Here is an 18319-nt window from a genome sequence, read left to right on the forward strand (position 1 = left end):
ACATGTTTGTCCTTTTAAAAGCACTTCAAAAACGTGGTGCTTAAATGGGCATAATATAAGCACATTTATTATTAGGCCTTTTTTTTTTTTATAGAAGCAAAACTCAATAACAAATATCTCGATCCAAGTCTATAGTCACGTGATCATTCCCCATATACATGCCCTTTATACTTCCATACACAAACCATAAAGCAGATTGGTAATTTTAGTCAGAATTGAGGTTTGAAATTCTTTATTACTTTTCATCTAAATTGTCCTTTATTCCATTTTTGACAAAGACAAACATAGCTGTACAATTAACCATTTTGTAGCCCCCCCCTCCCCCCCAAACTCTCCTACAATCTTTATTCAAGATCCCCTTGAAAGAAATAAACAAAAACATACAAATTAATGAAATTCACAAAAAATAAAAAGTGCATTTTAACTCCTGTGATACATTAGACACGTATATATATATATATATATATATATATATAATGCTGCTTCAAGTGGAATAAAACCTCAACTTCAATTTAGGCCGTTTCCTTGAGATTTCACGATCACTAAAGCAAGTTTCACTCAGCCAAGGATCGTGTTCAGTGTAGGATCTACCTGTATACAAGGCAGTTTTAAATAAAGTCCTGAAAAGCTGCTTTTTTTTATTAATTCATTTATTTAAGGTAGAAGGTTTTGATCACAGAGCAGCGGTAAATTCCCCTGAGCAGTCTCCGGAAACCTCCAAGAAACATACTTGATTATCTTATGTCTTCTTTGCGCTATAATAAAAAGGCATTAAGGGTTATTCTGAACATCTTTGTGATTCACGCCTTGAACGATACCCATGAGGACAATATGGAGGGCAAAAGTGAAGAAGAAAGTTATTGGTTAGGTGTTTATTTTCTTTATATGAATGTCAGTGACTGGTTTTCATACAGTCTGTGATGATCGCCTCTGTGGAATCTGCAAAGATCTGCTTTATAAAACCCAAAGAAAACCGGCCATTCCTGTTCACGTATTTTTGTATTCTCAAAACAAAAAGGCTGTAAGAACAAATTAACAGAGTAAACACTTCCTTATAATGCATGACAGGGCAACATGAGGTCACTGATATTTTCAAAACAGAAAAACTCTCCCCGTTGATTGGTTCACCCTCGACTGTGGAATGGTACATTATACAGGTTTGTACATATATAAATATATGACAGGAGACAAATTACTTGAGAGAACCTCACACAACCTTTGCATCAGACGCTACATTAAAGTAGTTTTTCAAAAATGTTGAAAAAAAGAAAGAAAAAGCATCTCATTACTAGAGGACATTAGCGGAGCCCTGAGAGAGTAACACTCAACAGTAGCGTAGCACCACCGTACGATGATGATGAAGATGGGTGGTTATTTTGGTGGCATCCTAGTGATTGGATATCAGTCCCCCCCCTCCCAAAAAAAGGTAGGACCGACTCATTAACTTACATAATGATCCAGTGGACCAATATATGCGTCATGCCCTGATTCAATGGCTCAATCTGTCATCAAAAACAGCTTTAATGAAGTGGGAAACTGCTATAATAAACCTGTTTGCTCAAGAAGAGAATTGGCAGCGTGTGACTAAAGCATAATGTCGCAGGGAAACAGAAGAGCAAATAAAAAAATCAAATAAAAAAAGTATTTTTCCCCCACATGTTCAATACAGTCAAAGACCATTTACATACAACAATCTGCAAACCAAGTGCATTGCAAATTCTCCTTTTTTTTCTTTTTTTTGTTTTAAATAATCAAGTCTGTGTCCTCCTGCATCACAGGAGAGAGAAGACATTTCATACAATAATTCAAAATCAGTAACACTGGCTAGTCAACCGACTTGACTAGCTTTAGAGAACGTGATTTAAACAGTTTTTACTTTATGTGGTGATTAAAATGTCTTTCCCCATTTAGACCCGCGGGGGGAGTCTTATTCTTTCACAGCGAGCAAAACGATTCATGAACAAAACAAAAAAAAACCCTGGCACATAAACAGAACGCTAATATCCAAATTAACTCAGAATCTAACTCTGAATCCTCCAAAAGAAGTTCTACACAAACATCATTTACAGTCAGCCAAATAAAAAAAAATAAAATTGTTATAGTGCTTATGACTACAGAGGTACTGACTCCAGAAAAAAAAAAAAGTACTTTTCTTTCATGTGAAAAACGTCCCTGGCTCCTCGATGTCACAGAAAGTCTCTAGCTTTTTTTTTTTTTTTTTTTTTTTAAAGAAATACCCGCCTGAATGAACAAAGTGTCCCAAAGTGTCACGACAAAAAAAGGTCACCGGATCGGGCGACCTTCCATCTACAATCAGTCTGAGATAGACAGCTAAAGAAACTACAGTGATCAGACTGTAATCCTATTGCCTCAATTTATACAAAAATAAATCAGCTATAGTGATTCTTCTTCTTTTAGCATCAGGTACAGTACAAAACATCATAAAAAAAAAAAAAAACTCTCAAACAGAAACTAGATCCAGAGATTAAAGCGATCGATCAGATCTGCAACAACACGACGACAGGCTTTGCGGGGGAAAAGTTGGCAGCGGCGCTCGATTTTTGGTGCCACCGCCCACTAGAGAATTAGGCTACGTCACGCCATTATGCCCGTGAGACAGCGTTAAATGAATATCGCTTTATAGAATTATACTGTAGGACTGCTTGCTTTGGCATGATTAGCACTCATTCATCTCCCAAAAAAAAAAATCACAATACCTGACGCTGTTCCTGGGACAGTGTTAAAAAGGACTACATTGGTGGTTTTTTTGGCCATTAACTAGAAATGATGAAGACATTACTGCTTGATTTTTCCTAATTTTCCATTTCAATGCACAACATAAATCAACAAACAGGCTTGAAAATGAAGTGATGCATCTCAGTGAACATTTAGTCAGATTTTGAGTTCAGGTAACCGGCTTTTAGTATCAGATGTGACGTTAAGAGTTTTCCCAGCACGTCACCAAACAAATACTTTGTTGAAGACAAAACAAAAAAAGTTCACTGAGGGAATACACACCAAGTCAGTTTCAAGTGAGTCGACTTGATCAGCGTGTCGAAAGGAGTATAAACCATCTGATTGGTAAGCAGTAATGCATTTATAGAGAATGAGCTTTAAAAAAAACGTGATAAAACATGAGAATAGTCCTTTAAACAGCATTCTTAAGGAAAGAAGTGGTGAGTGAACTTGGCAACTTGACAGATACTCGGGGCAAACATGGAGTGTTGACAGCTTATGTTTCAGGCCGACACGAGAAAGAGGAACTTGGTGACAGAAAGACAAAAAAAAAAACAGTAGAAATAATTTCCTATTCAAAACTAACAAATTAAACTACAGAATCTTGACTTTACACATGAATCATGTCACGATGGCACAGAAATAAAAGAAAACAAACGAGCCAAACGTGTCTTTAACACGTTTTTCCCTTTGGTTTTGGGATGTAGTGGAGTTGCAAATGGTAGCTTAGTGAACCGAGTGCTCCTTGTGGAGAAACCCCCCCATGACACTAATTCTGGACTCGATCTACAAACTCCCTGCATGTATACGTTTGTCATACACACTGGGACATGCGCTTTGCGATGGCCTGCTGGGATGTGCTGTGTTAATGCCACTGTTTGTTGTCGACACATAATAAAGTCACCGAGGGGCAGATCATACCAAGACTTGGGGATTTAGGCAAAAGAAAGACAGATATTGTTTGTTTGTGTGTTTCAGAGCAGTGGGGAACTGAGATGCTAGCGTTTCAACCGCTAGTTCAGTTTCTCCTGGAATATGTACAGATTGTTGGTGGTGGCCACAGCTATGATGTTGTCCAGGGGATGCCAGGCAGTGTGCAGGATCTTCTTGTTAAAGTCCAGACTGTCTACACTGATCTCGTCCTTTTTGCGCTTCCCACCCGAGCTTACTTTGCGAGGTTTCAGGACCGATCGCGGCTTGCTGTTCTCCCGCGACGCCTCCAGGGTGACGTCCTGCCGATAGCCTCGGTCAAACATCCTGAAGAAGTTGTTGTAGGAGCCGGTCATCACGACGCTGCAAAAAGACGGGGCGTGAGTGAGGGGCACGCTACTTTATGATAGTGACGGATAATTAATCAAAAAGCCAACACGTGTCGTTCTCTGACGTGAATCGATACCAGGAGCACGATGCACAACAGCCCATCTGAAACCAAATCGTGTGCAGCCTCGTGCTCTGCACCGAGCAGATAACCAGAGTCTTTGATAAGGCCAGTGTTGTCGGCCAGTTTAGTTACGTCAAATTAAAGGTCAGACCAAAACATTTGCACGCGCCATGTTTATTAAAAAGTGTGGGGAATTCAAAAGGCATGATGACTTTCCAATTTGCAAATGTTGCTATCAAAACAGTGACTACCATATCTCCCCGAGTAGATATCGTATCATCGTGCAACACAGTTCTTAAAAAAAAGGCATCTTTTGACCCGGATATAATAAACATAATAGATTAGACACTCACCTGTCGTTCCCATTCCAACAGCACTCAAACTTGTCGAAGATGCAGTCGTTCTCGTAGAGTGAACACAATTTACTCCTGAGATATTCATGCACCTGTTAAAAGAACGTGATGAAGAGGTGTTGTAGTTACAAGAGGGGGAGATTGCCAAATCGTAAACAGACCTGGATCATTGGGTCAGGCCGTACTATCTGCAGGAAAGAAACTGATGCAACAACACGGCAACAGCCACAGACCTGATATGTCTCTACTGGCCGGGACTCCATGTTGAGATCCCAGATTTTGACGGACAGGTAGTCGCGGGTCATCATGTAGCGTCCGCTGTGGCTGAACTTCACATCAGAGATGGAGGAGATGATTTCAGAGAAGAACGAACGATTGTTTGGATCCTCTGGCTCTTCAAACTCTTGAAAAAGAAAAGAAAGTGATGCACGTCGTTAGTATGGCCTGCCCAACATCCATTAACTGGAATGTCAGGCTACAATTGTACATAGCTGTGCACAATTTAATGCAGAGACATACAGCTCATGTTTTAATAGTCTGGTCGCTGCAGACAGTCTCTGTCAGTCCCACAATTTTGGTAACAACATATTAGCATATGTATCACGTTTCTACAAGCATGCATTCTCTAAAAAATATAGCAGAGAAGTATCAGCTTTAAAATAATGGGGAGAGCACTGGCAACCTCCCATATGAGGCTGACTCTTTATTCACTTCTTAACCTCACGGCTCCTCTCTTTTATCTAAATCCTGTGCACACATTAAATATCAACATGTTCAGCTACTTCTGCCGCAAACTGTTGAGAGCAACAAGTAATTCATTTTTTAGCAAATAGCCTTTTTTCACAGAACACATTTTGACTGGTGATAATAGGAAAAGCACAAGTGTTACTAATGACGGCTCTGTTCTACTGAAGTGTTACAGTGAGAATGACAGTGAGCCAGCATTTATTAAACCACCAGCACACTGAAATCAAAGCAGCGTAATGGAATTCAGGCATTAATTTCATTATTTACACCTGTGCTATTTCCTACTGTGAGAAGTCCTAATATCTCCCATGACTATTGAGCTCACACAGGTGTGCCGTGTTTAAGCTAATTACACTTCTACCTCATTACAATTAACTTTCCTGCCGGTGCAAAGCTGTTCCTCAGCCCTTCACAGAGCAAGGTTAAGATCACTGATGTGTTGTACGCTTCCTGACTAATTGGGACTTTGCCTCAGGAAACTGGAAGCTTATTTAAAAGCAGATTTCTTGGCAGATGTTGCTGCTCAGCTGTTAGAAATCCCACACAAATGTCCAACACATGAACGCCACTCTACTCAACATATGGTTGATAAATATACTATTGCCCTTCACAGTAAGACTGGCCTCACAAAAACATTGTTTTCCTACTAAAGAAAGCTCACAGAATTATTTTTTTCTTTTCAGAATTTAAGGGCTCCCCTGCAGACCCAAAGCATGAGTTGAAGTCGGCTTACGTTTGGCGTGCTTGTCACACAGCGCTGATGCCCTCATGTCACACAAGCGGATGGTGCCCTTGCTGCTGCTGTAGACAAAAGTGTTGCATTGGTTGGGGTGGAACTCTGCTGCTGTGATCACCTCGGTCAACTCCTCCATATTGGCTGGCTTAATGTCAACAATATCTGAAGGAAGCGAGGTTAAGGTCAAAACATTCCCACCAAAATAAATAAAACATTTTTTTATTAGTTGCAGAATTAGACCAGCCTATAATAGAGCTACTGTTTAAGTTGAAAAATCCTTACTTAGGGGGACATCTGGTGGTGGAATCACATATGACACTTTGGACACTAAATTACGATTTTGTTCATAAACTTAGTGTGCCGTGAAATTAAAGAACATAAAAAAGGATACTGAAGCTGCGGTCGTTGATCTCCAGATTCCATAGGTTAACGCGCAGGTCATCCGCAGACAGGTATGTCTCACAATCACTGTTGACTGAGATGGAGTTGATGTGGTAGGTGTGAGCATTCGCAAACACTCGTCTCGGGCTGGCTTCCACCATCAGGTCCATGGGCCTGAAGATTGGTACCTGAGGAGAGGAGCGGATCACATTAAGGTCAGTGAAAACTTGTGGTAATCATTATTGTCCTCTTTTATAAGCTGCAATTATGGATGCAATTAGGCCTTTTTTTTTTTTTTTTTTTTTAAGTATTTCCCTCCCCAAACAGGCACAAAAAAATACAGCAATTCATACACACCCGTAGTGTTGTGACAGTATTGAAATCTCTGTATCGCCCGTCCTCTTCCTTTAAATTGTAGCCCTCTGGTCTCTTGTCACGTTCACTAATCTTCCACAGCTTTATGGTTTTATCTGCCAATGAGAAAAGAGCAGAGATGATGAAAAAAAAAGCTCATCTGTGTGAGATGAAAAGGTTTTCTGCTTAAATTAGCTAAACTCATAAATTGTATTAGAATACTCTGGTTTACTGACCGTTCGTAGACAAGAGAAACTGCGCTGCGTTCTTCTGAGGCAACCATCGGATCTTGTTGATCTTCTCCTCGATCTCGAGGCTTTTCAGATAGTCAAACTCGGGCTCGTGGCTCTGGAAGGTGCTGTAAACATTGTACTCTCCTCTGCACAGTGGCTGGTTCTTGCTCTAAAACAATGACAGACCCCAGATCAGAGTTAAATTCACGTATGCAAGAAATATACCAATTCTGAGAGGAAAAGCCGGTATTTCAGCTGGCATATGATCAAAAGCCACAGTGTCTTATAGTTCAGTTCGGTGAGTCACCAACACTTACCTCTGGCTCCTGCTGAAAGATGACAACACGACCCCCCTTGTCCCCAGTGGCTAGCAGCTCCCCAGAGTGGTTGAATTCAACAGTAGATATGATGTCAGCTGTCAATAAGGAACAATGTCATCATCATTTTTTTTTAATTAAGCACCAAAGATCAATTTGCTACTGTAGTGGGGAGCTATATGTATACATATATTAAAAAAAGTCAAGTCTGAACACTATTTGGAGGACAAAAACGTGCCACTTGCAGTACTTTTCAGAGATGAGCAATCAGATCCAACAATACAACAATCAATCCCCATTTAGAGGCTGGCACTATTCTGAGCTAATCCTTAATATAGACCACAGTGTTGTTCCTCTTTTAAACAGGACAAAGTGCCTGATACGATCTGACTCCACACAAACTCAGAATGCAGAAGAGGGCAGAGTGAAAGAAAGCGTTTCAGTATTGTGGTGTTTTCAGCCCGTGTGTACCGCTATGTATCGGCACAAGGAGAGCATCACATTTATACTTGTTCTCAAGCAAAGCTTACAGTAAACAACCGTGTAGTCATTACACACACAAAGTAAATCATCTACTGTAAACATAGGTGTTTAGGGCACTGTTGAATTAACTTGATGGACAATCAGAAAAGGTTTTTTTCTTCTTTTCATATATGAGTAAAAACCAATGTCTGCAATGTGTAAGATATGTATATATACACACACACATCACCTAGTTCAAATCAGAAACAAGATCTTCCTCACTGCAGGCACTTGAACATCCTCATCTGTGGTTTCTAGCAGGGAACTCTAATATGTGGTAATGTATAATTAAATGAAACCTGTCCTTCAATTATACATAACCACATAGTAGTGGTAATGTATAATTAAATGAAATCTGTCCTGAATGTGGATTATCCAAAGTTATTAGTCTGTGTAACCAAGACAGCGTTTTTAATTTCACCTCCATTGTGTTGTGCGTTTGCAGTAGAAGTCTCAAGTAAGAAATTAATCTCCACTGTGCAACACATTTTAATAGAATAGAATAAGTTTATTAATCCCAGACTGGGAGAAGTTGAATCAAAGGAAACTGATTCGTCAACCTTAATAAAAAAAAGGCACTGGATCAATAACTTCATACTTGTTTTAGGAAATGCCCTTGTTGCCCCGCAGAGGTAAAAACCTGATGTGCAAACATTACTAGACCACGACTCTGTGTGTGTGTGTGTGTGTGTGTGTGTGTGTGTGTGTGTGTGTGTGTGTGTGTGTAAGTAGTGACTGCTTACATTTTGCAGCAGTTTTACCAGCCTGTTAAAATGCCAAAGGGACAATCAAGCAACACTAATGATCCTTAATGACCGGTTTATGCTATAAAATAGCAATTAAAGCCAAAAAATGGCAGTAGCCTTGCAGCCATCATGCACAGGATGCATGCTAGCAGCTGCTCGGCGACCACCGCATGGACTCCCTTACCTTCAGCGACGTCGTCATCTATCGCTCCTTTGACTTGGGAAAAACACCATTGCACATCAGTGTTCCCACCACCGGCTCCTGCACGAAAACACACAAAAAAACAACGTTTTTAAAACGCACCGACACAACTTCACACGAGCTAGTTAGCTAGCTAACAATCAGTGAGGTGAAGAACAACATTGAATATTTATTACACATTTTAATCTGGTGTAGTTTATGCCAAACACAGTTAATATAGTTGTTTTTTTTGGCAGAACTCTCGCTTCCACTGTCATAACGTTACACTAGCATCTTGGAGGTGTGCTAGCCCGTTAGCTCGCTAGCTAGCTGGCTAGCCTGCGCTGGTCAACCACAACAGAGACAAACATCATCATATTAACCGCTGAATAATAATTAAACCTCACACACTCCAGCCGTCTTTTAGCTCCCCGTGTCGTTGTTTGTTTACCTGCCATGGTGAGCGACTCACGACAGAGTCTTGTCTCTGTAGCGGGGCTCGGGCCCTGGTCTCGGAGCAGTGCTGCTGACCCGGGTCGGGCTGGGTCTGGTTCGGACCGAGGAACAAAACCCGGAGGGGGCAGCGCCGCTTCGTGAACGTACGTTAAATCCAACACAAACACGTCGCCGGCCCAGTGGACGTAGACAAGCGCGTAGCCGTTTTTAAACCAAATAAAGTAAACTACGATCTCGCCGTACTGGGTGTCAGACTTTGCACTCTACTTTGAGATTTCCCTCGCCGCCTCCTCCTCTGCCTCTCCCCACCAGCAGGATTTCAAAATGGCGCAACGCGGGCGGCGTTCGGCAGGCATCAGACGGAGAGCGGTGAGGTTGCACCGGGACATTTTAATCCGACGGACTCCCGAGCCGCCAGAGACCCGGGTCTCACTCCTGTCCCCGGAGAACACACGTTTGATTCTCTTATAGCACGTTTAATATTTAATTTACATTTATAAGGACTTTATTTTATTTAGAAAACCGCCGTAAGGCCCAAACCCCGCCCGCGCGGATTGTCTCCGTGATTGATATCGAACAAACACGTGCGCGCATGGTTACTTTCGGGAATCACACACGGCAAAAAAAAAAAAGTGAGCCGGGGAAAAACTAGATTTCAAATAAAGTTTAATTTAGAAAAAATAGCAGTTACTTTTAACATTTCAAAATATAACAATCAAGTGAAATTAAAGGTCCTTCATACATAATTAATAATATAGCCCATTGCACTTTTGTCAACAATAATAATTGAATACATTTGGCATCCATAAAACACCAAAAAAGGACTTCCGGTGCCTCTGCCACTGAAGTTCCAGAAGGACCTGCTAGCTTCTTGCAGGTGTTGCTCGTCCGTTTTCGGGGGGATGCTGCTATGGAAAGGCTGCATGGGTGCTATATATGCTCACCGAAGTTCATTCATTTGTCATAACAGACACTTTAAATTGTCACATGTTAGGCCTACTAAAAATATTAACATAACAGTCTCTGTTAGATTTAAATGTAACATATAAAAGCGTGACAAGCAGCTGTGTATGTAAAGCAGCTAAATAGAAATGAGCTACAATTAATTTAGTTATTAATGATTCATCAACGTGTCCTCCATGTGCAATTTATTAGCCTAAATAAATAAATAAACTCCTATACATTAAACCTTCATGCCCTCTGGGAGCCTGGGGCCCGTCTGGTGATTCACCTTCCCCAGACTCACAAGAAAGGACAGCTTTTTTCCACCGATTCATTCAGGAGAAATAAGTCACTATAATTAGTCACTATAACAGCTGATGTTGACACTGCTTATATCCCTTATTTTGTTGTTTTGTTGGTCGAATTTTACATGTTTCCGAAGGGTAAAAACAGCTTTCAAGCTTTCATCAATCAAGAATACACAATACTGTTTTTCTGTACGCTACACAACCACACAAACATGTTTTATGCAGCGTCACTGTGGTCATTTTGCAGCCGATATCACAGTTTACACAGTTGCTCTATATGCCTGCAAAATCCTGTTTGGATTACAGAGAAATAAAAAAATAAAAAACGCACAAAAGCTGTGAGCAATACTGCAGAGGGGAAATCACATAAAGAAGCAAACACGATTACTCCAGCTGTTATTGTTGTGAGCGGAAATATTAAGGGTTTATAGGAAGTGCATGGACCACACATCCCGAGAGAACCCGATCAAGTCCCAGAACTCGGTCTTCTCACTTCCCCACCATGAAGAAGGTGGTCCATCTGGCGAGGAGCAAAGCCCCAAACAGCACAGTGTAGCTGAAGAGAACAAATTTGAGGACTTCCTTGAATGTCCGGAGGAAGCGGATAAACAAAGGGTCCACGTCCAGAGGGTCCGGCTGGGTCTTCTGCCTGCGACCAGGTTGAGCAAGGTGTCCCATGTTCTCACCTCGACCCATCCTGCAAAAAACACAGATTTCAGGTCAGAATATAAGAGACTAGAACACAACAAATGTCTGAAAGTTCATTTAAACATGATAAGGGAATGCTCTAAATTATTAAATTAAATAAGACAAAAAAAAGCAATAAAAAATGCTTTAATTTTGGTGCTTTATGTATTATTAACTGTGTCCAAGTTTATTTACATCAGAGGTGCAAATTGACCCGTTTGAGCCTTGTAGACGCTCTGTTGTCACAAAACCACCATTAATAATTTATCTGTAAATTACACTAAGTGGCTTCAGTATTGATTTTTCTGTTTGTGGATAGTCACAAACTACACCAGCATGTTGAACATCAGCCTCCATTATGTCTTCAGATAGTTTGAGCCCGTAGATTTGTATATATGCAGTAACATCGGATATTATATATAAGTTCCAGCCAAGCTCATATGTGAGCCGTATTGGAGTCAGATTTGACAGTTTTGTTAATACAATGTAGTCAGTTTTATCAAAAAAACGTGTTCATATTTCGTCCGGGTAACAGACTTAAACACAACAAAAAAGCTCCAGACATAATTTATATCATAAAACATAATAAATATAGTAAAAAGAAGAACTCAAACCAATCATACCTTGGTGTTGTTGAGGCAGGAACTGATCATAGAGTGGGTCTCCTGTTCTCCCAGCCCTGAAGTCCAAGTCTGTGTGCTCTGCCTTGAGTGTTACAAGCCCTTATGGCAGAGGAGGAGCCAAAAGCAATAACTGATGATCACAGATCCCAATCCCCCTGGGATTGATCTAATGGGAGTTTAAGTCTTCGGTGCACCTGCTCCGCCATATAAAAGGGATGGTATGTTTGCCATCAAGCAAAATTCACAGTATTTTCTTAATTAACTGAAGCAAAAGCAGGTTTTACAAAGTCAAGCCGATCAATCAACGTGGAGGAAACGAACATAGATCCACCTGAGAACAGTTCACCAAAATATCGGAGTTTCTGTGAACAGGTCTCCCTATGTTGCCAGTGAAAGGCACGGAGGAGGTATTGACTGAAACAGATATCAGACACCCTCCCGTACAGCACAGTTACCCTCTACCGGAACACGGAGCAAATGGCCTCCTAATTCAATCAGTGTCGTGCACTGTCAAATCACTGGCCCATCGTGGGCTGAGCCCTCCAGACAGCGCAGGGCCATTATCGGCCGATCGGGAGGCCTGTTACTGCGCTAATTGCTCCTTCAGAGAGCCCGGACCACTGCAGACGGATACACTCCTCATCCCTGCCTTTCATCTGCTCCCCCTGATTACAATCAGCGTTTTTTTTTTTTCAAGAATCATCCAGTAAACAATAAGCAATTTCAGTTAGCAAAGACTTTTATTTATCTATTTTTGGCCCAGCAAAGGCCACAGAAAGCTGAAACATCTTCTCCAACGTCCCAAAGATTTTAAATCATACATACATATTTACAGTAGCTTCACAGTAACAACCTCTGTGATGGAAACATAGCCAGTACAAAGGCATGAAGGATAAACAGCAGCATTGAACCGGCTCTTTATTATATTGTCTGGGTGCAAATCAAGGACTGGAAAAACAACAACTATATATGCACCCTGTGGACTTTCTGACCACTAGAAGCACGACGGAGCAACGTTCTTACAAGTTGGTCAATGCCTTGTTTGCATCATGCACAAGGCTGCAGGGAACGTGAAACCTGGCAATAACAATGCACGATTTAAAGTATTCCGTAAATCATCTTTGCAAATGTGCTCAAGGATACACAATGCATTTTGGTCAGTAATGCGGAAAAAATAAAAACACCCACAGGGATCCTTTAAAGAGCATGTTGTTGCTCAGACATCAATGAAACACCTGCAGCACACAGATATGGACATAAAAAAAAATAAAAAAAACCAGCAGCTGAGGTTTTCTGATGGATGGAGGGGGTGTTTGATGTGGCCAGGTGTGCAAGCAGCAGGTGACTCAGGAGGTCTGGGATTCAGGCCGGTCCATGAGGGATTTGATCCAGGTTGTACCGTTTAAGAGTTTTGTGGTGGCTATGATGTACTCCATTCCGCTGTCCTCCATTTGAGAGAGGAAACGTAGAGCGGCTATTTCTGCGTAGGAAACCCCGCCGAGGAAGAACACCAGCGTTGTCCGATTCTCGCCGTGCTGACCTGCACCACGGTAAAAAAATAAATAATATAAAAGCTAAATTAACCAGCGCTATGATCAAATATCTGCCGTGTCTCACTTTAACAAAATGCATCCAAACATAAAAAGGAAGGACAAGTCCGTACAAAATTTGTGTGAAAACAGTAATTTAGCCGTCATCCTCCCCCTAGATGAGAATGTCCTATTATCACCACCTTCCATTTAAAATCCAATATAAGCAGACATGTAGAAACAAGTCAACTGTCTCATGCCTCACTGTTCTTATTAGCACATTTCAAATAGAGTGCGTAATTAAATTCATTATTCACATGAGTAACACCTACTACTGCCAAGATGAAATGACGGAGGGCAAACCGAAGGGAAGCACTGGTGTTTTTTATCTAGCCTTCTCTTCAACACAGACAGCTGCTCTGTGGTATTGTCAGCTTTGCGCCATCAATCTGCTGCCGTTAAACATTTGACCTCAACAGAAACAAAAGCCTCGTGTCTTATCAACACGCAGCAGGCCGGAAGTGCTTTTAATCTGTTTGGCCAGCAGACAGCAGACCTAGTTGGCACTTACGTTTCTTGTGAAGCCCAGCAGGCAGCTGCTGTCTCTCCTCAAAGTGTGGACCCGGGAGCATCTTCAGCACCTCTTCGATGCTCCGCCACCCGGGCCTGGCCAAGACCTGGGTCAGTCGGATGCTTAGTGGAGCGTAGCCGCTGTACACGTAGGAGATGTCGTTGGGATTCTGAGGGGGGAAAAAAACCATGACTGTCATTCTGTGTACGTGTTTAATCGTCAGAGTCTTTTTCTTCGTTTAATAAATCTTGTACCTGCTCATTGGCGTCCTCCATCCACAGTTTGAGAGTTTTCCTTATAGTGGGGTAGTTATTCCTCGAGTTTGTCTGTGGCTTCAAAAGACTCGCCTTCTCGAGGTTGTTCAGTGTTAGGATGTGTTCATAGCCATACGTCTTCACAAAAGACAAAAGAAAAAGGGCATTAGGTCATAGAAGGAATGTTCTGGGCACCAAGAAGACACCGCCACCAGAAAACAATGTCTTAGACTTTACCTGAAGAATCTCCCTTTTATAGTAGTCGAACACCTTCTGCTTGAGGCCGTTGTTGCAGACTGACTGCATACACACCAGACGCAGGATCTTTATCAGCGGATCCTTTTGAGCAATGCAGTCTTCTATATACGTGTTCACCTGGATAGTAAAATGACATTCATCCGAACTATAAAGATCCCACGGATGAAAATTACCAACAACACTTTTGCTATTATTTTGAGGATTTAAAAAACTGCCATAAAAGCACATGAGACCATATCTGTACATACTGATGTGAGAAATATGACAAATTAGCTTTGGAAAAACAACACATAAGGATGAAGAATACCTTGTCTGTGTCGACTCCAGTCATAAACTCCTGCTCCACTGTTAGATTATCAAAGAAGGCCTCAGATGCTGAAATAAGAGATGTAATTATGACGACAATATGTTGTGAGTAGCAGTCTAAAATACAAACGGATGAAAATGAAAAGGCGTATTGACGCACTGGTGATGTCCTTGATCAGCTCTGCTATTGACGTGTGATTGGCCAGCGAGCTTCGAGCTGCCTGCATGTGAGGCAGCTGAGACACAAACTGCTTTATTTCACCCACTGTTTTAGCGTTGTGGCGCTCCTGAAAGACAAAAAAATAAATAAAAATATATGACTTCACTTGTAGCGCTGTTACGTTTGACACTGCAGCTCAGAAAAACGGCATTTAAAAAGGATGGGATCTAATTTATCTCAGCAGAAATTCAATCAATCGGCACAGCAGGACCTCAAAGTAGATGTTAAACAGGTTGAAGTGCCTGATCATGCTCACTGCTTTACAGGGTTAAAAACACCCTTTCTCTACTAACATAGATTATATTACAATCAATTTACCTGAGTTCTGAGCTGATGAGAGAATGGTAATATGTTTAGCCTCGTTAAGCACTCGGCTTGATCAATTAAGACTTTATCTTATCTCTACGTGATTGTCACCATTTCCCTAACATCATGGATTCCTGTTGTGACCTTTGTGGTAAAATGATCAGAGAGATTACAATCAGATCAGACAGGATGCCTGAAAGTGATCCTGGAAGCCCCAGGCGTCTACATTTATTTTTTAAAAACATTCTTGTACCAAACATTACACTATAATCATTTTAGAGCAGGCAAATATGCAAAGATGAGGCAAGACCGACCTCAAAGGCTGCCGAGATGATTTTGGCCTTCTTGCTGAGCGCTGCTCCGACAGCGTTGAAGTTTTTGTCCCGTATTTCCGCATACAGCTCCTCTGCCGAGTTGAGCTGCAACTTCTTGGGCTCTGTGGGTAAATCTTTACTCCCCTCGCCTTGCTTCTTCTGCGCAAACTTCTCGGGAGGCAACTTGACGTAACCTGCGAGTTGAGTAAAAAAAGGACTGAAGGATGAGAATAAAAAAAACATACGCAAATTTAAGATAACGGGGAGTCAAAAAAGGTTTTATCCTGACCGTTGGTGATGCCGTAGATCTCGTCAATGAGGCCCTCATAGGTGAGCTGCGTTGCCAGAGGGGTGAGCAGGTCAACGTTCCGATCCAGGAGGAGCAGAGTGTCGAACACGGGCAGGATCTGATTCTGACTGCCGGCAAACTCCCTCTTCATCCTCAGCATCATGTTGGCAACATGCTGCGAACAAGCAGAAAGAATCTAACAGTTTAAAAGAAAAAATAACACCGATCATCAGTTGTCATGTGAAATGATCCGTAGCGCACACGTACCCGAGCACATTCTCCTTTTCCGTATATCTGCGGAATGGTGCCGTACAGCGCCTGTAAGGTCATGAGGCCCTTGGCTGTGTGGTAAAGGCTTGTTTGGTCGTTTTCTAGGTAGCACTCCTGCAAGAGACAGGACAGCAAAACACACATCATGACAGGTAAGGAGGTGGAAATTCTAATAATCCACTTATAACACAAACATATAGATACTTTCAGTTGACGTATACGTGGGAAGTTGAACACACCCTGAAAGCACTTTCGTACTCCATGGACAGCAGGTCGCCGTCATAGGGGATCAGGTCCAGGATGTACTCGTCGATGTTGATGAAGGAGGCCAGCACGCCCTGCTCCTTCAGCCGCTGCTCGCACAGCATGCTCCGCCGAGGCACAAACAAGATGTGGAAGTCTCGTGACGAGTGCATCTTGTCCTCGCTGAAGGCGCGACAATCCAGGACAAAAAAAAGCGTTAAAACGGAAATGGCCTTTTAGCACTGCATGGGTTAAAATGAACAAAAGAAGAAAAAAAAAACAGACCTGAATACGTTCTCGGCAATGATGTCCATCAGCTCCAGTCTGGGACGGACAAAGAAGATGATGTTTTTGACGTCTGCAGAGGGCAGCCGGCCACTCTTGAGAGTGAACATCTTTTCCACTTCATGTTCCTGGAAAAAAAACAATAAACAACATAAGGTTGATATTTTCAACCTTGATGAAATAGTAGTAGTTTTATTGTCACTATATTGAGAGTCAGACAACAATAGAACGAAATCTGAGTGGCATAAATATATTTGAGACAAATAAAAACAATTAGGGCAGCAGAACTGTACTGTAACAGTAGACCAGATGTAAACAACACACAATTTAACCAATACTGTGCCTTTGACGGCTGGTACATGATCTTGACTTAACAATAGAAAAGCTGTGTACAGGAAGCACTTACCTTCAGTAGAGAGTACTGAGCTATGAGTCCAAAAGGTCCCGTCAGATATTCATCCCAAACTATGGCCTAAAGAGCAAAGGTACGATAAAAATGTGCATCAGTATTTATTTATGTTTAGCCGTTAGCTAACAGTTGTAATAATACATTAATGTGTAGCATGAAGACAGGCCTGTGACGTTAGCTTGTATCAGATGTAGTGTTTAAATCACATTTACATTGAATGATATTAACATTGAAACATAAGCTGCGTGTGTTTTTTGCCGACCGTTGACAGCTCCAAGAGGGACTAGCTTAAATGCTAGCTAACTCTCGCTGTTTCGGCCATGTTGTCTTTTTTTCCTGTTACCTTGCTTCCCGCACATTTGTCCAAAAACTCCCGAAGCTCCTTTCGAGCCGCTTCTCTCAAAATGTTTAAATTTACTCTGCCGTAGGACAGGTGGGCAGCCATGTTTCTCTTCTTCAGATGCAGCAGCAGCAGCAGCAACACAACAAATCAGGTGACTACAGTGGTAACGCTGAATCACGTGATCAAAGAGGACGCAGTGTCAAGATAGTTCTCCCGATACAACCAACTCAAAAACGAAAATCAAAAACGAATTCTTTCACACAGTTTGTTTAGACTCGCTTACTACCGGAAATGATCATAAGTGACGGTAACTAGGCAACGGGTTAGCCATCCACCTTTCACTTGCGGCAGCAAATTAGAAGCTCGTTAAAAATGACCGTTAACAGTGAAGCGAATACGGAAGTACGAAAAGAGTACTTCGCCTCCAGTCTTTGCCCGTGTGTAGGTGTGGCAAACATTCACTGTAACCGCTAAATACTCTGCTTATATTGACGTAAATACAAAGTACTTGTACATAACTTGGGGTTTTGCGTGTTTTATACCGATTGCACTCGTGTTACATATTAGTTTATTTTGTAATGAAGCAAACGGGGCACGTTTCATTCTTTCTTTGGTGCAATGAACACTAAATCCATTAGATGGCGCAACGGCTGCACAGTTAGAATCAAAGTGGAGTTCTGCTCTTATAATTGAACCATTGATATAAGAATTTCAGTGGGGATTTTTTTTGTATTTTTAATTTATTAAATAGTTGCTACAAAATACTATACATAGGCTACCCAACTTATGCTATATAATTAGCTTACTATTTCTTAATATAAATATAAAAAATAAACACAAATAAAAAGAAAAATGTATGAGGATGACTATATGATAGTCACTCAATTCTGATAAACCTGCATTCAAATGCCAATACAAATTTGAACAAGCTGTAACAAGTATGTTAAATTACCATAAAGTATTACAAATCATAGACATAATCTTAAAAAAAAAAATCCTCAATAGGGCTACATGGATGA

At 41.3% G+C, this 18319-nt stretch overlaps 2 protein-coding genes across 2 annotated transcripts; both read right to left on the minus strand.

The window, feature by feature from the left end:
• Positions 1-356: 356 nt before the first annotated feature.
• ppp2r2aa (protein phosphatase 2, regulatory subunit B, alpha a) lies at positions 357-9386 on the minus strand. The gene is made up of 10 exons (XM_084025315.1): positions 9139-9386; positions 8691-8768; positions 7239-7336; positions 6925-7090; positions 6692-6804; positions 6345-6522; positions 5951-6115; positions 4704-4873; positions 4471-4562; positions 357-4029 (listed from the first exon to the last, which is right to left on the minus strand). Exons 1-10 carry the CDS (start codon positions 9143-9145, stop codon positions 3750-3752), a joined length of 1347 nt encoding a protein of 448 aa, XP_083881441.1. The 5' UTR covers positions 9146-9386; the 3' UTR covers positions 357-3749.
• Positions 9387-12438: 3052 nt separating this feature from the next.
• On the minus strand, positions 12439-17458 carry vps33a (VPS33A core subunit of CORVET and HOPS complexes). The gene is made up of 13 exons (XM_084025451.1): positions 17301-17458; positions 16955-17020; positions 16549-16676; positions 16260-16446; positions 16018-16134; positions 15751-15925; positions 15462-15655; positions 14782-14908; positions 14623-14690; positions 14295-14432; positions 14058-14195; positions 13804-13972; positions 12439-13243 (listed from the first exon to the last, which is right to left on the minus strand). The coding sequence occupies exons 1-13, from the start codon at positions 17400-17402 to the stop codon at positions 13050-13052; spliced, it is 1803 nt and encodes a 600-aa protein (XP_083881577.1). The 5' UTR covers positions 17403-17458; the 3' UTR covers positions 12439-13049.
• Positions 17459-18319: the final 861 nt, after the last annotated feature.

Source organism: Eutrigla gurnardus (assembly GCF_963514095.1).
Source record: "Eutrigla gurnardus genome assembly, chromosome: 13".
Taxonomy (NCBI): domain Eukaryota; kingdom Metazoa; phylum Chordata; class Actinopteri; order Perciformes; family Triglidae; genus Eutrigla; species Eutrigla gurnardus.